Source organism: Glycine max, chromosome 9 (genome assembly GCF_000004515.6).
Source record: "Glycine max cultivar Williams 82 chromosome 9, Glycine_max_v4.0, whole genome shotgun sequence".
Taxonomy (NCBI): Eukaryota; Viridiplantae; Streptophyta; class Magnoliopsida; order Fabales; family Fabaceae; genus Glycine; species Glycine max.
Window position 1 is genome coordinate 10,034,737 of NC_038245.2, and position 25,812 is coordinate 10,060,548.

General features: G+C 39.9%; 1 protein-coding gene across 1 annotated transcript in view; it reads right to left on the reverse strand.

Moving 5' to 3' along the window:
• Window positions 1-24,667, reverse strand: part of LOC100777704 (vacuolar protein sorting-associated protein 54, chloroplastic) — a 58,902-nt gene extending 34,235 nt beyond the window's left edge. The window contains exons 1-7 of the mRNA XM_003533782.4: window positions 23,555-24,667; window positions 22,639-22,701; window positions 22,295-22,374; window positions 21,144-21,261; window positions 19,681-19,755; window positions 4,333-4,489; window positions 4,113-4,201 (exon numbers count right to left, since the gene is read on the reverse strand). Coding sequence (XP_003533830.1) covers window positions 4,113-4,201; window positions 4,333-4,489; window positions 19,681-19,755; window positions 21,144-21,261; window positions 22,295-22,374; window positions 22,639-22,701; window positions 23,555-24,361 — 1,389 coding nt within the window. The 5' untranslated portion in view covers window positions 24,362-24,667. The remainder of the gene's footprint in view (window positions 1-4,112; window positions 4,202-4,332; window positions 4,490-19,680; window positions 19,756-21,143; window positions 21,262-22,294; window positions 22,375-22,638; window positions 22,702-23,554) is intronic.
• Window positions 24,668-25,812: the final 1,145 nt, after the last annotated feature.

Here is a 25,812-nt window from a genome sequence, read left to right on the forward strand (position 1 = left end):
TCTCCACACACTTGAGCCAGGACCAGGTGTGGAATAATGCCTCATCCATGACCTTTTCTGGATTGAAAGGCTGATTTTTGAAAATCATGCCATTTCTATGATGCCAAATGGACAATGACAAAGTTATCCAGAGAAATTCCCATCTCTTGACTATGTAGCTTGGCCTATTCCACTGAGAGAATTGCATGAAGTGATCCTTTGGGTCAGTGGGGAAAGGACCCACTCTATTAACCCATCTCATAGGCTCCCACCAGAGACTCCTAGTCTTGGGACAGTTGAAAAAAAGATGATTGGCAGATTCTTCTTCAAGGTCACATAAAGGGCAACTATATGTATGCAATGTCACTTGCCTTCTTCTGAGATTATCCCTAGTAGGGAGCCTGTTCTTGAAAAACCTCCATGAAAAAGCACTAGCTCTTGGGGGAATTTTCAGACTCCACATGGTTGTAAGAACCCTGTCCTCATTAGCATTAGCATGAGCCTCCTGCAACACTTTGTAAGCAGACTTTGAGGAATATAGGCCAATAGGATCAGGCTTCCAGCAAAGGAAATCCCTGCTGGAATGATTGATGTTGCCTGACTCGATGTCAGCTATAAAATCAGCTACCATGTCAATTTCATGGTCAAAAAAGTTCCTTCTCCAAGTTAGTTTCCACTCCCATCTCTCTTCCACAAAATTCCCCAAGTAATTTGTTGGAGTAAAAGCCTTTCTTCTAACGTAGACCTTGATGGTTGAGGGTAACTTGCTTCCCGTAGCATTTGGGCTAGTGCCTCTCAGGCCCAAAGTTTGATTCAAGTTAATTCCCGCACAGATTGCATTATCCCCTACCTTTGACCCGTGTTTGACTCCAAAAGGAGACTCATGGATATTATCCGGGGGATCCTCTCCTGTTGACCGCAAGTTATAAGGAGTATGTAAAGCACAAATACCTTTACCTTCAACGTCTCCTTCCTTAAGAAGAGGGTACTGCTGGCTAGGGCAAGGAGGGTTAGGTTCAGTCGTGCCATTTCCTTGCAAGACCATAGGATCAGAGCCGTTGCACCCCTTGTGGCTCACATCCCCATGAAACAGGCCCTGAAGAACTGAAAGCGACCGTTGACAGGTTTGGGCTGCCACGTCATCTCCGTTGAAGTTTGCGTTTCGTTTACACCGGAGATATGATTCCGGCGTCTTCCGTCTACGGCGGCGCTGAGCTGTACATGGCGATGGCCATATGGGCGAAACGCCTGCTGGGGTGTCGGAGCAAAAACCAGGTGAAGGACTTCGTACCCCGTGAGTGTTTTGGTCGCCGTCTGACCCTATGATTTCCGTTGAGAACGGTGACGGCGACAAGTGGTCCATCATCTCCATCCGCGAACGACCCCCCCCCAAGCACACCCCCATTCCTCTCGCAGTTGCAGGAGGTAATGAGTCCCGTCCACCACGACCGCAACCGTGTTGTCTATAACCGAAGTCTCCTCCGTGCGGATTAACAGCCTCGCAATGTCTACCCGCGACCTGTCCTCCGTAGTCGGGTCAAGTTCAACCAAATCACCACACACGGAGACAATGCTTGCGAAGTTCTCCGCGTCCCAGGCCATTAGTGGCACTCCCCATATACGTATCCACGTTAAGCAATGAGAGGGCTTCAATTCCGGCGTCCATCTTTTAAGAGAGGAAAAAGGAGTCCCTCCGTGTTGTTGTTCGTCAAGAATGAGCTTGTTAGCTGTTTCGTCATCCATGTCGGAGATGATGATCTTATCATCTCCCCAATACGCAACTTTGATCTCTGGTCCAAACAACCCCTGAACCTCCACGTCTACCCTGTCAAACATACCCTTGTTTTTAAGGCACCCCACCCACGCGTTGTCAAGCCATTTAAGTTTTTCCGACGACGTCTGAATGTTGATAGGCTCCATGTTCGCCTCGCTTAACCCCTTCCCTGGGATAGTCTGTAACTTCTCTTTCCTGTCATTCTTACTCTGCTTCACAACTTCCGCGAACGATTTCCATGTTGTGGACTCCGGTACTTGTCGTGTCTTCTGCTCAGTCGTGACAGGCACCGTGGGTCTTCTTATAGTATGGTTACGAAGGTCCACTGATGGGTTAGCTACCCTGTTACCTCCCCTCTCCCCTCTGAAACATAGGCTTGTTGACGAACAGTTTCCTCCCCTGTAAGTATATATTGTTATCTAACCTTCTCTCCATTCTATCAACGTCATCTACCCCTTTAAAGCGCACGAAGCCGTATCTATGGCCGTGTTTGTTCCTCTTCTGCGGTATGAATACCTCCATCACCTTTCCCCATTCCTGGAATTTCTTCCAGAGGTCCTTTTCATGCACCTCATCAGGAAAATGGGAAAAGTAGAAAGAGGTAATGTCATGCCTGTCCCTCCACGTTGCTCTATGGGACCTTCCTCTGTCAATGCCCTGGTAAGTGACATTCGAGGCCTCTCTACCCCTTCCGAAAATTGAAGCACTCTTCGAAGATGCCTTTCTCCTGCTCGTCACTTGGGTCCATTGTCCCTCGTGCCGGTCTGCGTGAAGACAGTGTTGGTCGTCTTCCTCTGTATCGCATCCCCCTATTCCTTGTTCGCTCCGACCATGGTGGTGGGCTTTCACTCCTTGATGATCGAGTACGCTAGAAGAACCTCTTTCCTTCCGTTTCTCATATTGCCTTTCTCTCTCTCTCAGATTCTCTGTCTGCCTCTCTCGCTCTCTATGATTCTCTCTCTGGTTCGTTCTCCCTCTCGCTCTCTCTCTATCTCTCTTTCTCTCTCTCTGTCTCTCTCTACCTCTCATCACTCTACCACATATTTACATCTAGTTTAATCCTCTCATCACTCTACCACTCTGTCTCTCTCTATTACCAGGGATGTACAAAAGATTATCCCTGTTAGGAACCAAGATTAGAAAATAGAAGAAAGAAAAGAAAGATGGAATTTCTTGATTGCACAAGAACGGGAAATAGGAGAGGTATCTCTCCTCCAAGGGGTTTCCTTTCACAAAGTGCAAAGCTCAATTCTCATATGATACAAAATAAAATGCCTCCTTTCCTCTTAATTCCCCTTATCTATGCTTACATTAAAACTGGTGTACTTTGCACTGTAGACTGTCGCATTTGGTCTCGTCAAGCTACAGTGCAAGTGCACAATTGGTTTATATTATCAAATATTTTAATAGTATTGTACAAAAGGTTGATAAATATATTGATAATACGAAAATTACAAACTATATCTAAAAACATATTTTTAAATTACTATTAATAAATATTTGGCATTACATTCTTACTATTTATTCTTGTTAAAGTTGTTGTTTAATAATGTTTTATTAATGTTTTATATTTCTAGCTTGTTGTAGAAGCTTGCAGAAGCTCTTAGAAGCTGTCCTGTGATCTGTCACCATAGCCTAGGCTGTAGCCTCCATTATGAACTATTTTTTGTACTATCTGTCAATTCTCGTATGTATATACACACACACACACACATCTCAGCAAACAAAGGCTGAGGATCCTTTTTGTGTGCATATTTTCATACTCAAACATTTCAAGTATTATGAACAATATTTTTAAATTATATAGTTTGGTCTTAATACTATCAATAAATATTATTATAAGGTCAACATAATAATTATTATAGGACAAATAATAATGACGTCGTGAAATCCATGTAGCAGACCTCATCTAGTGGAATAAAGCGTTTGTTGTTAATTACTTGAGTGTTTGGCACTAGACTATGACTTTGGTCATTGATTTTGAATATACTTATAATTTTGATACCTTTTAATTTTTAGCATGTATATATGCGTAGTATAAATTGTTTTATTTGTATACATAATCTTCAGTATAGTGGCCATTCTGCTATCTGTCGTAGAGGTTTTGTAGTCGGTCACTCCACACAATAAATATTTTAGGAATAGAACTACATAGTTATGGTTCATTTACACCTAATTGAATTAAAAATATGTAAACAACTTCACAAATACAAATTTGGAAAACATAATATACATCTATATACAATAACAAAGAAAACTTCAAATAAAATGATTGAGAACCCGTTGAATACTGTTCAAAGGACACAAGAATTCTGGTCTAGATGATGTAACAAATTAACAATTGCCAAGTATAAATTACCTGTACTATCAAGAAAATAGCACCTAGAAGATGCACAAAACAGTCAGATGATAGGCTCCTCAACTTGCTAGCAAGTGATGCACCTCCACCTGAGTTACTATTTAGCATTAGAAAGTTGAAAGTAGAACAGATCACATAAAAACACTGGAAGAAAAATATTAAAAGTATATCTTCTCTTCTTACAGACAAACATAATCAATTATGACAAAGAAATTCTCACCATCTGCATCCACAGCTCTGTCTCCAGAAAAGAACTCTGATTCTGAACCTCGACAAGCAAGAACCGGAAGCAACTCAGCAACAGCAGTCTTAATAGCACTCTTCATATCAGCAGTCAGTGTATCTCGATAAGTTCTCAGAACAGAGGGAAGTTTAGCCTGAAAATAAGGGAATTATTTAACCAAATTAAGCTTAAATAAATCACCAAATTTTCTGTTCCCGGATAACAATGGTCAAGGATAGTCACATTCTGAAGCAGTAATTTGAAAAGGTAGTCTTGATGTTTTAAGGAGGTGTTTCTCAGAAAAACAACAATCTCAAGTCATTAAAGTGTGAAATCACTTAGCATGCATAATTCCCATCACAAAGAAATACCAAGGGAGATAAAAACACATCAAAGAAAGGAGTATAGACAAGTAGCTATAGGAGACAGAATAAACAGGGTAAATAAAAGGGAGAAAAAATTCATCTCTTACTCTGTGTTTTTTTTTTTTTCGGCAAAGATAAGTATTATATATAAAAAGAAGTACCAGAGGTACTCATAGTACAAAAGAGATCCATATAAATGGTTCCACAGTCAGACTTAAAATTCTGAGGGGGAACCAAACTATGGATACAAAAGCAAAAGTTTTTACATGTATCAATGTGAACACTATGCAGTCCCCTGCTAATACATAAAACTCTGTGGTAAGTTAGTTGACCATTGATTGAAATGCACTGAAAAATCCTTCTCAAAGCCCCTAAGCCAAGACCAAAGAAGGAATATGGCCTCTTCGAACAATTTGTTAGCATCAAAAGTCCCATTAGAGAAGATAATGCTATTTCTAAATTTCCATATGGACGACGTCAAAGCTATCCACCAACATTGCCATCTACTATTTCTCACACCAGCTGGTTGAAGACCCAAATGATGGAGGAAGTGCTGCTTTGGGTTTAAAGGTGAAGCGCCCTTAAGTTGCAGCCATGACATGGATTCCCACCATATCTCTTACTCTGTGTTTGTTTGGGTGTAAATAGAGAGGAGAGAAATAGGATGGAAATACCAAATTTCTACAGTTCTTTTCTTCTTATTTCTATCCATCCAAACAAAACAACACATCTTTTCTACTCTATTTTCATTTATTTTTATCCTTTCTACTTCTTTCCTCAATTTCATTTCTAATCCAAACAGAGCATTAGTCTCTTACGAAATGTATACAACACAGTCTTTTCCCACGAATTGGAGCCAGCCATATGGATCAAACAGACATAAAGTTCAGTCATAAATCATATCTATAGATAAACTATTAACCTCTAAATCCTTGTTAATGGTTTCACCTATAGATTTTCTTTGTTTCCCTTTATGTTAGGATATATAAGGAGAAGGGAAAGTTAGTTAACATAGTTAGACTATTAATAAGTTAGTTAGTTTTGATAAATTGGGAGGAAAATAGAGAGAAAACAGAGAAGAAAAAGGAGATATTCAGAAAGCTAACTAACTCTAGAGAAGCCCTTGTACTCCTCCACCCACCATATTTCGAATCCAATACCCTAGCCTATAATTCTCCTTGGTGCTGAAATAAACTCCATTTCCATTTGCCAAACAGTGCAAGATTGAAGGTCTTAATGTCCTTGAGGCCTAATCCCCCTTTTTCCTTTGGAAGCCACATTGTATCCCACTTAATCCATGCAATCTTCTTTTGTTCAATGCCGCCACCCCATAAGAATCGGCGTTGTATACTCACCAGCTTGTCCACCACTCTATTAGGAACCCTGGAAAATGAGAAGAAATAGATAGGGATAGATGTTAAAACCGACTATATAAGGGTCACTCTTCCCCAAAAGAGATGTGTCTTTGCTTCCACTTTGCTAATTTTCTCTCACACTTGTTAATGATAGGATCCCACAACTGACATTGCCATGGGTTTGTCCGAATTGGTATGCCCAAGTATATGAACGGTATGAACAACAAGCTACAGTTCATGTATTTTGCAGCATCATGCTTCCACTGATCCGGCATTCCAATTGCTCCAAAACAGCTTTTTGCAAAATTAATTTTGTGACCTGATACAAGCTCAAAGGTCCTCAAAATGGCTTTGATTGCCTTGACATTCTCCATTGACGCCTCACCAAAAAATATTGTGGCGTCAGTATATTGTAGGATGTTGATTTCCACATTGTTTGTGCCCACTGAGAATCCTCTGAATAGATTCTTCTCCACTGTCTCTCTCATCAACCCGTTTAGAGCTTTAGCAACAATAGTAAACAAAAAAGACGCTAGTGAATCCTCCTGTCTAAGTCCTCTTTGTGGGACGAATTCAGTCGAGGGGCTTCCGTTCACCAATACTGAAATAAAAGCAGATCTTAGGCATAACTCAGTCCATTGGATCCATTTGGAACAGAAGCCCATCCACCTTAACATGTATATCAAGAATTCCCATGAGACTAAATCATATGCCTTTTCATAGTCTACTTTGAACACCATGCATGATTTTTGGCCCCTTTTAGCTTCCTCAACCACCTCATTTGCTATGATCACACTATGCAGCAAATGTCTGCCCCTTATGAATGCGGATTGTCTTTCATCTATTATGACTGGCAGCACCTTCAATCTTTTAGCTAACAACATGACCACAATCTTGTATATACAGCCTATTAGCGAAATAGGTCTGTATTCATTAAGGTGTTGTGGATCAACCACTTTAGGGATTAGGGCTATAAAAGATGCATTGCAGTCCTTTGGGAAAAGTCCATTAACGTAGAATTCATCCAGAAACCGGAGAACATCAGGTTTGATTACTTGACAAAACTCCTTAATAAACTTAAAGTTTAGTCCATCTGGGCCTGGACTTTTCTCACTCCCATAATCCCATATAACCTTTTATATTTCATCCTCCTGGAAACGCCCCATCAGCATATCATTGTGTTGCTGTCCAATGGCCTGAAAGCGGATTCCATCCAGTTGTGGTCTATCTTGCTCAGATTCTTGAAATCTTTGCAAGAAGAACAATCGGACTGCCCCTTTCACTCAATCCAGGATCCATCAATCATCACTCCTTTCAGAGAGTTATTTCTACGATTCGCATTCATCACCAAATGGAAGTAGCGTGAGTTGCAATCGCTTCTTTAATCCATCTTGATCTCGCCTTCTGCCTCAGTAGAGACTCGCGTGATTGGGCAGCTAACCATAGTGCTTCCTGTGGTTTCTTCCGGGTCAGCAATTCTTGGGAAGATAGTTGTCTATCAATTGTATCCGCTTCCAGCTTGTTTAAATCAGTCTCAATTTTCTTTAACTTCTTAGAAGTATCTCCAAAGTGTTCCTTATTCCAAACCTTCAACCTTTCCTTGAGTCGTTTTATTTTTTCTTTAAGCACAAAGCCACCCCATCCCCATTGCTGACTGGAAGCCCAACAATCCCGAACAACTGTCTTGAATGACCTGTCTTGAAACCAACAATCAAGGATCCTGAAAGGTTTGGGACCTCAGTCTATATGTTTGAATCTGAGCAAAATTGGGCAATGATCCGAGAAGTTCCTATCCAAGGTGTATTGTGTACTTCCAGGCCATTTAGCAAGCCATTCAGGAGATACCAGAATCCTGTCCAGCTTGCTCTTGGCAGATCCATTCAGTCTGAACCATGTGAATTTTCTCCCCACCCATGGCACCTCTTCTACCTCCAAATCCTTAATCCATTCATTGAACTCCTTGATGTTGCTTTCCTCCACCCCCCTCTGACAAGTACCCAATCTTTCAAATGAATTTCTGATATTATTGAAATCTCCTAGTATACACCATAGACCTCCAGGGTTTAAGTTTTTCATCTGCCTGACACTGTCCCATAAGGCTCTCTTGTTCTGAATATCACATGGTGAATAGATGCTGACAATATGAACTTGTTGTGCCTCCTTAATCCACTGCCCTTCCAACAAGATGAAACCATTGTCAATGACCTTCCTTTCCAATTTGAAAGTTTTCTCACTCCATATACATAGAATCCTGCTTGTTGTATTATATGCAGGTTGCATTTCCCAACTTACTTCAGGGTCCCCCCCACAGTGCTTGACACATCGTCTTCTCAATTTTCTCCTTCTTTATCTCCTGAATACATAGCATATCTATGTGCTCTTTCATGACCACTCTCCTAATTGCTGCCCATTTCACCCCCCTCCCTAACCCTCTGACATTGTATGTTATGACATTCATGGGGTAGTATTCCTATTTCCCAATCTCTCTGCCTCTTTCCTATCTCTTTCCTCCATTGCCCTTATCTTGTCTATGATTTTGCCTTGCTCTATCCCACATGTTGCCCCTATTTCTTTTTCCATATTCCATAGAAATGTTGCCACTTCCAACTGGTCTTTGCTTGGATTAGCATTCTCAACTTCATTTTGTGTTGATGTTCCTTCCATGTGGACGTTGGTATCACTGTTACCACTTCTATCTTTCTCCTTGTCCACGTTGTGTTGCTGCTTTGGGCCCCTTATAGATGGTTTTGTAACTATGGCAGGCCATTCGTCATTTGCAGTACCCTACTTCATTTGCTTTTGGCACCTCCTATTTCGCGAATATACCTGCCAGGCACAAATAGGTTCCCCTTTATTATTTTGTGGGTTGAGACCAGATTGTTGTGTTGCTTCTTTGATGGTGTGAATAGAAAAGCCCAAATGATTTTTAAAACCCCCCTCAGCCTCCTGTGGGTCACGTGACTCTTCCCATTCAAAATATGTACCCCCAACACCTCACAGCTCCTTCCAGACTCTTGGTTTCCGTTTTCGTGTAATTGTTTCTCCCACTTTGTCGGGTTGATGTTCCCGACATGTTGTTCCTCTCTATTCTTGTGTGTTTCCTTATCTCAGAAGCTATCATCTGTCACCATCCATCGACACGCCACTTGTTCTTCATCGATATCCATTGTGCTATCTGCTCTGCTCCCTTTCTGATTGAAGCGTTGTACCCACGGGCCAATGTTTTTACCATGTGGTCTTTCCTTTCCGTTTAGACCACTAGGTATTGTCGTGTTCCCCTATATTGCATTCCCGACATTCAGATTGAAGGTGGTCCTTCACAACGCGTCATCAGTTTTCGACACATCTTCATTTTTCGGCTCATCTTCCTTCTCCGACGCGCATAACATCTCCGGTACCGGAGTTCCAATATCACTTTCGTCGGACTCGATTTCCTCCGATGATCTCAAAGCACTCCTGAATCGGCAGTTGCATGTTCCCGTACTGTACCCATTTTCCTCCACTACATGTACTATGTAAACCTCCCCACCTATGTGTACATTTACCGTGTGTTGGATTACGGGTCGCCACAGTGTTTTGATGAGTACCCTTGCCCTGTCCACCCTCCGAACTTCTTCAACGTCATCGTCCACCTCCACCATATCCCCAATCGCAGCCAAAATCTTCTGAATTTGCGTCGTGTCCCAGGCTATCAACAGAATACCCCAGCACTGGACCCAAGTCAACCTGTATCCTATATGCAACCTCGGGTTCCATTTCTCCAGCGAATGAAATAAGGAAGCTCCACTCATGATTTCTTCCTGGATCATTTGTTCTGCTCTGACATCAGTGAGGCCAAGTAGCAGAACCAAATCATCCCCTATGTACTTCGGCGCTATGTCTGCTCCTATATCCCACGATAGTTCGTCTTCAACTCTGTCAAACAGTGCCAAGTTCTTCAATCGCCCCACCCAAGCATCGCTAAACCACTTCTCGTCCATTGGGATATCAAGGTGTACCGATGAGAGTGAACCTTTGCGACTGTAAGCTCATTGTCTTGTGTCCACCTTTGCCCTGAGTTCCTGGTGTTTCTCGCCGCCACCATTGCATACGAGACTGGATTTGTTCTCTACTGTGGTTGTCTTCGTCGAGCTGCTTCATTTTCGTGTCTCTCATCATACCCCTTTGCTTTGTTTTCTGGTATTTGTTCTACTTTTCTCGCCAACTCTCTCCTATATTTTGGAATGTTGACATACAACTTTAAACCTCCAATGACAATATTGTCCAGTTGTCATTCTAAGCTGTGCACATCATTCACCCCCTTAAATCGTGCAAAACCATACCTCCTTCCGTTTTTGTTTCTTTGTTTGGAGATGAAAATCTCCCTCACATCCCCCCACTTTTTGAACTAGTACCACGGGTCCTTCTCGGTTGCATCTTCTAGGAATCGCGTGAAATAGAAGGATGAGATGTCATTCTAATCCCTCCAGTTTGCCCGAGTAGAGCAATGTTGTTGTCCATCCTTGTTCTCAGCGTAGTTATGTCGGGGATACTCTCTCGACCTCACACTATCACTCTCTCTGACACTTCCTCTATTCCTAACTCTAACCCACCGACTGTTTCTCTCTCTACTCATTCTCTCTCTATAATGCCTACACATATGACTAAGTGGGATTGTAGAACTAACTATATCTAACTCTAACAGAAAGCTAACTAACTCTAACAGAAAGCTTACTAACTCTAGAGAAGCCCTTGTACTCCCTGAATTACTAACTACCACGAAATGGGTGCTGTTAGCAAAAGCTAACAAACAGCCCTTACAGTAGATATTCAGTACAGAATGGGTGTTGTTAGCAAAGGCTAACAGCCCTTATAGACAAAATACAAAACTGTTTTCACAGTTATACATTGACATATACTAATAGTTAGTTAGAGGGGTTTATTAGATATAAATAGGGGAAGAAGGAAAAGCTGCTGGCTAACAGATTGAAGAAGGTCATGCCCTTCATCATAGACGAAAGGCAATCTGCATTCATTGAAGGAAGGCATTTGTTGCATAGTGCAGTAATTGCAAATAAGGTGGTCGAGGAAACTAGGAGAGGACAGAAGCCTTGCATCGTCTTTAAAGTGGATTACGAGAAGGCATATGACTCGGTGTCTTGGAACTTTCTGCTTTACTTGCTGCGGAGAATGGGTTTCCACTCCAAGTGGATCCAATGGATCGAGGGATGCCTAAAATCTGCTTCTATCTCAGTATTGGTCAATGACAGCCCCTCGCATGAGTTCATACCATAGAGAGGCCGGAGGCAAGGGGACCCATTAGCACCATTTCTATTCAACATTGTGGCTGAAGCTTTGAACTGGCTGGTAAGAGAAGCAATTGGGAAAAACCTGTACAGGGGATTCTCAGTGGGGTCAAACAAAGTGTTTTTTTTTTGTCAGCAAAGATAATATATTATATATTGAAATAAGTACCAGAGGTACTTAAAATACAAAAAGAGTCCATATAGATGGTTCCACAGTCAGACATTAATATTCTGAGGGGGAACCAAGCTATGGATACAGAATGCATATGAATTTACATGTATAGAGCTCATAACTATGCAATCCCCTGCTGATACATAAAACTTTGTGGAAAATTACTTGACCATTGATTAAAATGCACTGTGAAATCCTTCTCAAAACTCCTAAGCCAAGACCATAGGAGGAATATTGCTTCTTCAAGCAGTTTATTAGCATCGAAATTTGCATTAGAGAAGACTATACTATTTCTAAGTTTCCATATGGACCAAGTTAAAGCTAACCACCAGCATTGCTGTCTATTATTCCTTACACCAACAGCTTGAACACCCAAATGTTGAAGGAAATGCTGCTTTGGGCTTAATGGAAAAGCACCCTTAATTTGCAGCCATGACATGGTTTCCCACCAAATGGGTTGTACTTTACTGCAGTGAAAGAAAAGATGGAATGCATCCTCTTCTTGGGTTCTGGAAAGAGGACATAGTGTATCTGTGAGCTGTATCTGTCTTCTCTGCAAGTTTTGTCTTGTCGACAGTTTGTCTCTTATTAATCTCCAGTACGCAGATGATACAATCTTTTTCGGGGAGGCATCCATGCGGAATGTAAAAGCAATCAAAGTAATCTTGAGGTCCTTCGAACTCGTATCGGGACTCAATCAATTTTGCAAAAAGCAGCTTCGGCGTATTCGGCATGGCTGACCAGTGGAGAAGAGAAGCAGCAGACTATCTCAATTGTAGCTTGTTGAACATTCCTTTCATCTACCTGGGCATACCTATTGGGGCAAACCCAAGAAAGAGTCAGATGTGGGATCCTCTTATAAATAAATGTGAGAGAAAATTAGCGAGATGGAAACAAAGACACCTATCTTTCGGGGAGAGAGTGACTCTCATACAGTTGGTTTTAACATCTATATCCATTTACTTCTTTTCTTTTTTCAGGGTTCCTAAGAAGGTGGTCGACAAGCTAGCTCGCATTCAGAGAAAGTTCTTATGGGAAGGAGCGCTTGACCATAACAAGATAGCCTGGGTCAAGTGGGACATAGTGTGTCTCCCAAAAGACAGAGGGGGGCTGGGGATCAAAGACGTAAACACCTTCAATCTCGCACTACTCGCAAAATGGAAGTGGCATCTTTTCCAGCACCAAGGGCAACTGTGGGCTAGGGTATTGGAATCCAAATACGGCGGCTGGAGGGGTCTAGATGTGGTAACCACAGGCAGCAAAGAATCCATTTGGTGGAAGGATTTGAAGTTGGCATCCCATCATCCGGAGAACGGAGAAGCATTACAGAGGAGCACAGTCTGGAGGGTCGGATGCGGGGACAAAATTAAGTTCTGGGAAAATAATTGGATAGGTGATAGCGGTGCATTAGCAGCAAAATACCCTAGATTGTACCTCATATCTAGTCAGCAAAATCACACTATTCAGCAGATGCGGGTCCATAACGACTCAGGGTGGGAGTGGCAGTTCACGTGGAGAAGATTGTTGTTTGATAATGAGATAGACATGGCTACTACATTTCTAAAAGATATAGAAACCCAGCAAATTCAGCCACAAAGGTCAGATGGGTAGGCGTGGATGGCAGATTCCAGCGGTCAATTCTCAGTAAAGAGCGCTTACATCATCATGAGGGAGCCTTCATCAGAAGCAATAGAAGATACAGCTTACGCAGATCTGTGGAAGCTGAAGGTACCGAATAAAATATTAGTTTTCACATGGAAACTACTTAGAGACCGTCTCCCCACAAGAAGCAACCTTCATAGGCGACAAGTGGTGATAAATGATAGGAGGTGTCTGTTGTGTGGCAGCATGGAGGAGGACACAAGTCATTTGTTTTTTCATTGTAGCAAAGTCATTCCTCTTTGGTGGGACTCGTTGTCTTGGGTGACCTCTGTTGGGCCTTTCCCGCAAAATCCAAAACAACATTTCCTCCAACACATACATGGAGTGACTCAGGGAGCTAAGGGTAACAGGTGGAGATGGTGGTGGTTGGCTCTTACATGGTCGATATGGCAACAGCGGAATAAGATACTCTTCTCCAATGACACATTTGACGCTAATAAAATCATGAACGATGCATCTTTTCTATTGTGGATGTGGCTACGGAACTTAGAGAAGGACTTCAACATTAGCTACAATCACTAGTCCAGCAATCTTAGATCAGGGTTTGTGTATTAGTTGTCGATAGTATAGTGCATAGGTGCAAAATACTGGTCACATGTAATCTAGGCTTTGGTTTCCATCAAGACTACATTAGTCTGACAATGGAATCATTGGTCTATGGTCTTATAATGCACCATTTGTAAATTTAGTACCTCTGGTACTTAATTAATATATTATCTATTTTTGCTGAGCAAAAACAAAAAAATAGGGGAAGAAGGATTGGGGAGATTCAGATTTGGATCATCTGTAATTGAGCATTAGCTCTTTGTTTTTTTTTTTTTTTATCAGCAAAACTAAATATATTATATATATAAATGATCAAAAGTACCAGAGGTACTAGTACATAGGGATATACATCCTGATATCTAGACACCGAAACTAAGGTATTCTAGATATTAGGAGAACATGTCTTTTGTTCTAGTTGTAACACCCATTACATGAGAAAACCCTGACTAATATTGCTTGCCCATTGATTGAGATGAGTGGAGAAATGTTTCTCAAAATGTCTAAGCCAAGTCCAAGTCCAAAAAACAGCTTCATCAAACAATCTGTTAGCATCAAATTCTGCATTTGAAAACAGAACTCTATTTCTGATTTTCCAAATAGCCCAAGTTACCGCCATCCACCAGTATCGCCATCTCTTAATCCTTAAACCTTCTACCTGGATGAAGATATGCTGTAAAAAATTCTGTTTAGGCCCAAGAGGAAAGGCAGTCTGTAAATTCAACCAAAGACATCGATTCCCACCAGTTGGTTGGATGAAGACGCAATGGAAGAACAAATGAGATGCCTCCTCTACAGCTTCTCTGCAGAAAGGACATCGCAGATCCTGCAATTGCACCTGTCTCCTATGCAAATTCATCACTGTTGGTAGTCTGTCTTCTATTAGCCTCCAAGCAAAAACTGCTATTTTGCTAGGAATTTTAATCTTCCATAATTCCTTACACCAGTCTTGTTGCTGACCTCCTTTAGAAGCTTCCAAAACCAGATTGTAGGCACTGCGGGTGGAATAGATCCTTGTTTGATCACCTAACCATTCCCATTCATCTGGTCCTTGCTGCTGAATGTGTATACCTTCGATATCCTTTAAGAAGTTGACTGCTGACTCAATTTCATTTTCAAACAACGGTCTTCTCCACAGAAACTGCCACTCCCAACCTGACTACATGTGCTGTCCCATCTGTCTAATGGTTTGGTTTTGCTGTGTAGATATTTGGTACAATCTAGGATACCTCTCAGCTAGAGGAGTTTTCTCTCCTATGTTTTGTTCTTTTCTTATTATTCAATAAAATCTATCTTTTCTTTCTCATTCTGATTCTTGGCTCCTAGCAATTGGTTCGACCTATCGGATTTGAATTTTGAACCAAGAATCAGAATGGAAAAGAAAAGATAGATTGACCCCTAGCAATTGGGCTACCAAGATTTACTCTGCTTACTGAGGTTTCTACAAGTCCTCTCCACACATGCCCAAACCACCTAACAACCATCCATCTTTTCAATAATAGATGTTACTCCAACTTTCTAATGCATTCATTCTCAATAGTCTCTTGTTGGCTTTTATAACTTAACAATGCAGTCTTCTTACTTTGGACATGGTTGCGGAATTTAGAGAAGGATTTTTCCATGCATTTTAACCAATGGTCTAGTAACATTTCAGCAGGGTTCATGTAACAGTAATATTTGGACTAATTCTAGTTTTGCTCTATCTGGGGTAGCCCAACTATGGTTCCACTCCCGACTCCATTTTAGTCTGTTTTGGAACCATTGTCTTGGGCATTCCAATATCTGTAATTTAGTACCTCTGGTACTCAATTAATATATATTATCTACTTTTGCTGAGCAAAAAAAAAATAACTTAACAATGCAAGTCTTATAACTGAGAAAAGTTTCCCTTAAGCTTCGGCAGTATATTTCTGTCACATAGAACACCATAAGCATGCCTTCATTTCATCATCCCTAATCATATCCTATGGTTTACATCTCTCTCAATCTCTCCATTGTTTTGCATGATGGACCCAAGATACTATAGCCACATGACTCGTGGTATGGTATGGTCTCCAATTTTTACCTCTAAGCTAGGATTGGTGTACCTCCTGCTAGACTTGAAATCCATTTGGTCCATCTCACTTCTATTGTGCCAAAGCTTATCTCCACATCTCTAACTTCCCATTTATTTACTCTCTTGACTCTCCAGCCAAGATTATATCATCTGCAAAAGTGTGAATCATGGCACCAGCTCTTGGAAAAGCCAAGTAAGAACATCCAAGACAAAGGTAAAATGATAGGCGCCCTTAGTTTTTTTTTTTTTATCAGCAAAGGTAAGCTATATATTAATTGGAGTACCATAGGTACTGAATAGTACATAAAAGGACCATACAAATGGTTCCACAATCAGACATTCATATTCTGAAAGGGAACCAGTGTATGGATATAGATTTGCTATGAAATTTACATGAATTAGGTTCGTAACTTAGTCTACTACTGATACAAAAAGCTTTGTGTAAAACTGCTTGCCCATTGATTGAAATGGACTGTGAAACCTTTCTCAAAACCCCTTAGCCAAGACCACAGTAGGAATGTCGCCTCTTCAAACAGTGCATTAGCATTGAAAGTGGCATTAGAGAACACTATACTGTTTTTAAGCTTCCAAATGGACCACGTTAAGGCTAACCACCAGTATTGCCATCTGTTCATCCTTACTCCATCAAGTTGAACACCCAAATGTTGAAGGAAATGCTGCTTTGGGCTTAATGGGAAAGCACCTTTAATGTGCAGCCATGTCAGAGTGTCCCACCAAATGGGTTGTATCTTGCTGCAATTAGTTGATCCCTAGTAGTGCAGTCCTATAATTATAGGAAAATCTATTGTGACGCCACCCTATGTTCTTGCCCTAGTTGTGACCCTCTTATACACATCTTTGATAGCTCAAATATAGGTAACAACCATTTTTTTCGTTAGGGACTTCCACAATACCTATCTTAATACCCTATAATACCCCTTTTCCAAATCAATGAACACCACATGTAAGTCTTTTTTTTTGCTCTGCAAAAATAATATTATATTACTGAGTACCAGTGGTACTGGAAGTACATATTACATTCAGATATGCTCCCTAGACATTTTGTATGCCCATTGAACCAATCTGATATAAGTTAGCATATTACATAAATCTGTTCTAAAATCCTATTTTCTTGCATTAAGAAATCCTTCTCTGATATTGGAAGACCAGTAGTTAAAATGCATGTTGAACTCCTTCTCCAAATTTGTGAGCCACGTCCACATTAGGAAAATTGCATCATCTATGATTCTATTAGCATTGAGTGTACCATTTGAGAATATAATGTCGTTTCTTTGCTTCCAAATGGTCCACGTCAGTGCCACACACCACCATTTCCATCTTCTAGACCTCATTCCCTCTGTCACACCACATGTAAGTCTGTTTTATTCCTTCTGTACTACTCCATCAATTGTTGTAGGAAGTATATTGCTTCCTAGGTTGACTTCCCAAGCATAATTACCCTTGGTTTTTATAGTCTCTTGTATTAATTCCTGTTCAATTACCCTCTTCCATAGCTTCATAGTAGGGTTCATGAGCTCAATCCCCCTACAATTTGTGCAATTTTATGAAATATATGATAAAATTTTAGGAATCTTTAAAAAGATTTTGCAGAACTCTCCTCACAATTGTTGTGAAATCATGAGATCCTACAAATTTTGTGTAGGGAAGGGGGGATTTTGAATACTCTATATACAAGTTACAACCAGACAATTACTTGCCAAATTTTGCATAGGGAAGGTATTAGAGTAGTCTTACTCTAATAGAAGGAGACACATCAAAGAAACAAGTATTAAAACTTCATCTTTCAAGATAATCCTCAAACCAATAAACAAAAGACAACTGCAACGTGGAGCCCAATAAAATTAAGGATCACCACATATAATTATCGTTAAAAACAAATGTCTGTGGCATTTACCTACTGCAATCATGCTGTGGTTTCAGATTTTATACAAAGTTCTGGTCAACACATCTTGGAAAAGAGAATAGTTCTTGTAGAATTTCTGATGGCATTTTGGAAAAAAAAGTACATGAAGATTCAGAAGTTTTGGAAATTGGAATCACATGGGATGCATTAATATGAAACACTCAAGCATTGTTTCTTTGTGCATTGTAGCTCAGAAACAGAAACCTTCTACATGGGATCTCATACAAAGTTTTTTTTGTTTTTGTTTTATTTTCCTTTTCTATCAATTGCAAAATACCTAGTATATACTGTAAAATGAGAGAAAATATAGGGGGATAATAGACTGAAACCGTGTGTCATAGTACACAGCAGATGTGTGCCTATATAGGATAATTACATTAATTGGAATCACATAGGATGCATTAATATGAAACACTCAAGCATTGTTTCTTTGTGCATTGTAGCTCAGAAACAGAAACCTTCTACATGGGATCTCATACAAAGTTTTTTTTTGTTTTTCTTTTATTTTTCTCTTCTATCAATTGCAAAATACCTAGTATATACTGTAAAATGAGAGAAAATATAGAGGGACAATAGACTAAAACCGTGTGTCAGAGTACACAGAGGATGCAAGCCTATATAGGATAATTACATTAATTATACATAAATAGAGGATATTTTGTTTCCACTAAATCAAAGATAATATTCCTATAAACTGTAATTAATACTAGAATCAGAATGTTAATTCTAATTTTCAACACTCCCCCTCAAGCTGAAGCTTACTAAGCAATCAGCTTGTTACAAGAAAATTTATTCCCACTAATAAATAAAAAAACAACAGAAATGGAGTTCCACAAAAAAATATTTGAAGGACAACTCAGGGATGTTGACGAAGTCAAGGAATATTGCTAGAAAGAGAGAGCTAGAATATCCATCAACCTAAGAAAACCAAGTTCCAACTTTCTTAAAACCATCATTTGGAAGTTTCAAACCAATATTTTGAAGACAACTCAAAGATCTTGGTGAAATTAGGGAATATTGCTTGAAAAAGAGAGTTGGAAAACACATCAGCCTCAGAAGGTTCAAAGCAAGTTCCGACTTTCTTAAAACCAAGAGTTGGAAGCTTTAGAGCCAATTGTGGACTGGAGACTCAACAAGGGGATAGAGAAAAAAAAATCTGCAGGTAAAAAAAGCCAAAAAAGTCAAACATCAAAATCCCCGGCGGAGGCAATGGTGGCTGACTACATGTTCAGACTCACCGGAGGAAGACAAGCACCATGGTGGTAGTGGGTGCACCTAGATTGCACCGGAGAGGAGTAGATCTGACAAAACGTGAAAAGATTAAAAAAGATGGCCAGAGAAGGTGGCGGCACGTGGCAGCTCCGATGGCGCCGAAGAAAGGTGGGCTTGACCGACGATGAAGAGACGAGTCTGATGGTGCTAGCAGTGACAGCTTCTGCACAGCGAAATATGGTTCACCGGATAAGAACACTCGCCGGAAAAGTTGCTGGAAAACAGAAACAGTTCGCCGGAAGAAGGGCAACGAGTGGAATGGTACACCAAAAACTGGAAAAAGAATGATAGAAGAAAGGCAGCAAGCAAAAGGGCTTACCGGGGACAGTCGGTCCCCAGTGAGGGACGGTTTTTCCTTATTCCCTCAACCTAGTCCTAGATACCATGTAAAATGAGAGAAAATGTAGGGGGATAATAGACTGAAACCGTGTGCCAAAGTACACAGTGGATGCGTGTTTATATAGGATAATTACATCAATTATACATAAATAGAGGATATTTTGTTTCCTCTAAATCAAAAATAATATCCCTATAAACTGTAATTAATACTAGAATCAGATATTAATTCCGATTTTCAACATATATAAATCTTGATGAAAGGATAATTTATCCTCAAAAATACAAAAGGGAAAATCTCACAGCACTGATCTTACTAAAGTTCTTTCCCAATAAAAAATAATACTCAAACTTTCACAATAACTAATTACTTACAGTTCTAAGCAATCCAATTACAGTAGGAAGAAGACTATCTTTGAAATGATTGGTTTCCTCTTCTTCCAACTTTACCTGGTTAAGAAACAGAGGTTAGAACACAAACTGCATCCTGAAACTTCACAATCAAGGTCAAAACACAAAGTTAACAATACATCATATCATATAACTTTACTATGAGACTTTCAGCTACTCAAATGTTGGATTAATGACAAAACAGAGTGCTCAAATAAATGATTGTGCAGTGTGTAAAAATAAAGGCATCAAGAATCAACAATGGCTTCATTTACCCAATTACCCTTATATACTAGTCCTCTATGTTCCAACACAGATAGATTAATATGGATTCTGGATTCTTCATGTGTGTTCTCCTGAAAATCTTTTTTGTCAGATGCAGAGATTCTAAATTAAATAATGAATATCCTAAAAATTACAAAATTTCATCCCTGACAAACCCATTTGAAACTTTCACACTACCCTCCTAAACACAGGTCTTTCATTAGGACAGAGATTAACAATATAATAAATGTAGCAAATTCATATACCATACACAGCTTTTATCAGACATGTGTTACATGCAGATTAACACTGGAACAGTAAAATAGGAAAAGAATGGATTTTATTCAAGAACTCTAATCCCAGTTCAGCCCCCGAGATATAACAGAGCTAGGATAGGAATGAATGCTGAATAGTGAATACAGAAATGGCCTTGGGAGTTTTGAGAGGCCCAATATCTATTATTGATCCCCTGCTCATGGTCATTTCAAGGGAATTTCTATTATTGATCGATATGCAAAGAGATCATGCAGTTTTGTTGCACTTTTGAGCCATTTCAAATTGCCGTTTACTCCCTTCTTCTTGTTTCCCTTTTTAGTTGGGCTTTCTTAACCTTGTCCCAAATGTAGAAAAAATATTTATGAAGGTTACAACTTCAAATTCTACACAACTACAAAAATGAACATTCACTTTTTTCTTTAGTGAAGTTTAATACATACATGTTTTTTTTTTGGTCAGCAAAAGTAGTTATATATAAATAGAAGTACCAGAGGTACTAAAGATACAGTATAGTTCTAGATATACTACTGGATTCAGTGATCAGGCTGACTACAAGCTGATAGGATCCAGAGTAATTAACAGTAGATACATGTACATAACCCTCAGCTGGATTGTCATCCTAATTACAGAAACCATCTATTAGGTTGCTAGACCACTGGTTAAAGTGTATAGAAAAATCTTTCTCCCTAGCTCTGAGCCATGTCCAAAGCAGAAAATGTAACTGGAGCCTATTGGCCCAGTGACAAAAAAGAACAACTCATTTTTCTATATCTTGACCCCCATTATAGCAAAAGAAACCACCACAGTAAACAGTACCACTAAAAAATGTAATGGTGAAGATTTGAAAGATTTCCAGCACAAGAGTCACAGAAAATTAAAGATAAAAGTAACTGAAGATACAATCTTACTTCATCATCCTTTCCATTCATTGGAAGGGAAGCTCTTGCTTTAGCTTTGGATAAAATTATCACATCTTTTTCAGCAGCATCGTTTAAGGAAGCTCGAATAAACTCTGCGGAAAGAATGCTACCAAAATAATACAATACATTACTAATTGTCCAATACAAAATAAAACTTTAGCCTTTTCTTTGACAAATACAAAATCCAATTTTAGAAATATACCATAACCAAAGTTCAGAATAAAATGGACAAAAAAAGCACGTTCAGAATACGCAGAAGTTTAAAATATTTCAAAGTAAGAATTGAATTTGTTCACAAGCTTAACTGTTGAAATCATTATTCACATCAAATCATTAGATACAATTTTTGACACAAATGATAGATTGGAGAGCCAATCACAGAGTGGCCAGAGAAACTGCTCAAATTGGCAGAATTATACGATCCAGTATAGAAATCGAGAGACATGGAGTCTGCAAAGGGCCAATGCTGCCCTAAGCCAAAAACTGAAACTGATTTCTATTTTTAAAATTTTTATTTTATAATTTTGTAGAGAAAAGAATAAGGACACATTGGCAAAAAACACTGTTCTGCCTTGGTGTGTGAGAAAAAAACTGTTTTATTTATCTATTTCTTCCTGTCTGCCCTTTGCCATGAATGCAAAGATTAAAAGAGTAAGGAGACAAAGCAAAGGAATAAACTTTTGAGTTTAGACTAGGACTAGGTTATGTTGCTACTGGCTAGTAATATTCGATCTATGTTTATGATTTTGTTCCATGAGACTTATGGTTATGATGTTTTGTGATCAATTCCGGGTTTAAAATTATTACATTGAGGACTTTGTTTATAGAATAAAACTATACATCATTTATATGTGTTTCAAGCTATTTTTAATTGTGTCTAACTCTTATGATTTGATTTGTAAATATTGTTTCACATTCAACCCATCCAAGCCATTAGCAGAGTGCAGATAGCCTTTTCAGCAACTAAGATTAAAAAAACAAAAGGAGCTATCCAAACGTAAACATTATAACACAACCTATATCTTTCAATTATTACTCAGCTCTCAAAAATCAAGAAAGTAGAAAGCATTGTTAAATGAATTAATGCAAGTTAATGGAAAAACTTATCTTAAAACAAGTAAACAGTAGCATATGTGTACCTGTTTATGGATTCTATAAAGCCTATTACATGATCTCTAAGATGACGAAAGCAATGCAGACCAGAGAGCTCATCTCCATCCTGCCAAAGTTACAGAAAATGAAGAAGACAAATTAGATACAATTTTCTCTTCAACGTTCAGGAATCCCAGGCTATGTTATAAACAGTCTTCAAACTGAACTAGCTAAGTTCAACACAATAATTGATATCAGCTAAAGCATTAATCTCGAGTCCCATCCACTTAACTCTAAAACAATTAAAACTTAAAAACAGAATATATCCCGAGACCATCATTTATAAAAGCATACATATTCATGAGATACAATACAATGAATAAAGAGATACCAGCAAATGTTGCAAATCATCAGTCACATCTAGTGCTCCAGCACAATCTGCAGACGCAACAAGCTGTATCACAGCAAAACACATCAACTTAATAGCAATATGCAAACACAACAAAAATAACAAAGCAAACACCAAAAGCCAAACAAACAAATGACCAACACTGAATCAATAAGGCATGACAACTAGTAAATAAACTACCACCATAAAATTCACATAATTAATCCACAACCTAAACCAACCTCCAAAAACAATAAAATACAAGCACAGTTTCACTGCAAATCTTCACAATCCTACTCAGAAGATTAGACAGTCACATCGCCTCACTCTGGGAAAAAAAACACACAGATTCGCAAAAATTTAAAACAGTTTCATAGGTTCTTTTGGTGTTGTTCTCCAATCATAATAGGAGTTTCACCTCAGTAATTTATGTTGATATTTAATGTTAACTTTTATTGCACTCCAATTCTGATTGTAGAACAGCACTATAAATACCTAAAGAACTGCATCTAGGTTTTGCCCATTGGCACAAATCCTCACAATCCTACTCAGCAAAGATTAGACACTCACATTGGTCAACTCTTCACAAAAACACAAACACAGTTTCATTCATAAGTGCTTTTAGTGTAGTTCTCCAATCAGAATTGGTGTCTTATCTCAGTAATTTTTGTTGATCTATAATGCAAACTTTTATTAGGTCAATTACTGATGTATAACTCCAATTCTAATTGGAGAACAACACCAAAAGTACCTGAGGAATCACATCTAAGTTTTGTGCTCTCACACAAATCTTCACAATCCTACTCGGCAAAAAGATTAGACACTCGCATCACATCGCTCCACTCTTCCAAAATACACAGCAAGAAACAGAAACATCAAAATCCAAAAACGCGAAAACAAAACAAAAGCAAGATAGTACCAATTTGAGAGCGGAGAGGGCCTGGTTGACGTAAAATATAAGCCTGAGTTTCTGCAGGAGAGCGAGGAGGTTGGTCCTGGTGCCGTTGAGCTCCTGAATCCGGCGCGCGTCGTGGACCAAATCGGCGTCGAGGAGGCGAATGGTGTCCTTAAGGTGTCGAATCTGCTCGCAGCCCTGGAGGATCTTCGCATCAAGGTCCTGCAGCTGCCCCTGCGCCTCGAAGAACGACGATGACCGGAGCGAGATCTCCTTCACGAGGTGGAGCTCCACGACGTCGAGGTAGTGCGAGAGCTTCTCCTGCAGCGCGAGATTCTCCGCCACGTTGGCGAAGGGGCATGCAGCGCGGAACGTGGCGCCGTCCTCGAGGCGGAAGTCCTCCTTGAAGTAGAGCGCCGGGACCTCGCGGAGGCACGCCACCAGCGCCTCGCCCTGGCCGCCGCCGCCGGAGCCGGTGGAGTTGGTGGCGGCATCGGCGGAGGCATTGATCTGTTCGTTGGAGGCGTGGTTGCGGATGTCCTCGAAGCGGTGGAAGGCGTCGGAGATAGGGGAGAGGTAGGGGAGGAAGTCGGATCGGGAGACATCTGAGGCGGCCTTGGAGGCGGGGATGATGGCGAATTCGGGGACGGCGACGGCGACGGCGGAGGATGAGGAGGACCACCAGCCGGCCCAGGAGGCGGCGTCGGCAGCGTGAGGGTTGTTCAAAATCGAAGACAAGCTTTGGATTGAATCAGAATTCGATTTGGAAAGAGAAGAGGAAAGGGAGGTTGTTGACCTTCCCCACGTGTGTTGGGAAGGTGGGGAATCCATCACATTACTTTTTTTTCTTTTTCTTATGATCGGTTTCAATTTCAATTGGAGTGTCCGATTGTGATTGTGTTAATGTGATGGATTTTGGTGTGGTGAGTGTGGATTTTGGTTTCAGGTACGTTGGGATCTGAGGGAGGGTTGTGTTGTTGTGTTGTGTTGTGTGTTTGTGAAATGGAGGACATACGATACGGGAAAGGCGGGCTGGGAAATGAGATCGGGATCTTCCACCCGGAACAATCCAACACCGGAGTCTAGTGCTGGGTGGGGCTTCAAAATGTAATCACACACTACAGGATAGATTGATTCTATGAGTAAACAGCATGATGTAACTTTGGGTTTAATTACTCATTTAGTCTTATAGTTTTTAAATTTATTCGTTTTAATCAATAGTTAATAAGTAATTTTTTTAGTCCATGTAGTCTATTATTTAATTTTTATAAGTTTCTATCATTAAAATTGTTTAACACCATTAAATTATTATTTGTCGGTCGTCCTTCTCCGGAGCTCCCTCCCTTTCCGGAGGCCCCTGCCTTACGACGAATAATGCACTTCCACCTCACTCTCACCATCGGCGTCCGCTACAAAATCAACGTTATATTTTACGTCTTAAATATAAGAAAGAAAATAACATTTAAGAATTAATTTCATCTTAAGGATTAATTTCATCTTAAATTATATTTTTAAAGACTAATTTTACATTTATCAACTATTTTATCCGAATTTTAAAGTTTTCAAAGTTAAAAGTAAGGTTTAATTACCCATTTAGTCCTTATAGTTTCCAAACTTATCCATTTTAGTTCATATAATTAATAAATGATTTTTTTAGTCCCTGTGATTTACCATTTAATTTTCGATAGGTCCCTACCGTTAAATTATTGTTGTCAGTCGTCCTTCCCCGGAGCTCCCTCTCTTCCGGGAGACCCCCGCCTTGCAACGGATATTGCACTTCAACCCTCACCCTCACTGCCGGCGCCCGCTGCAAAATCGACCTCTCCGACACATGCAAAGGCGAGTAATGGAGAGGAAGGTTTTGACGGCACGGTGTACGGCGAGATTTTCCGTTTCCGACACATGCAAAGGCGAGAAATTGAGAGGAAGGTTTTGACGGCATGTGTCATAGAGGTCGACGGCAACGGCGACGCCGATTTTGCAGTGGGCACCGACGGTGAGGGTAGGGTGGAAGTGCAGTATCCATTGCAAGGCGGGGGTATCCCAGAAGAGAGGGAACTCCGGGAAAGGATGACCGACAACAATAATTTAACGGTAGAGACCTATCGAAAATTAAATGGTAAACTACAAGGATAAAAAAGTCATTTATTAACTATATGGACTAAAATAGATAAGTTTGGAAACTATAGGAACTAAATGGGTAATTAAACCTTACTTTTAACTTTGAAAACTTTAAAATTCGGATAAAATAGTCGATAAATGTAAAATTAGTCTTTAAAAAT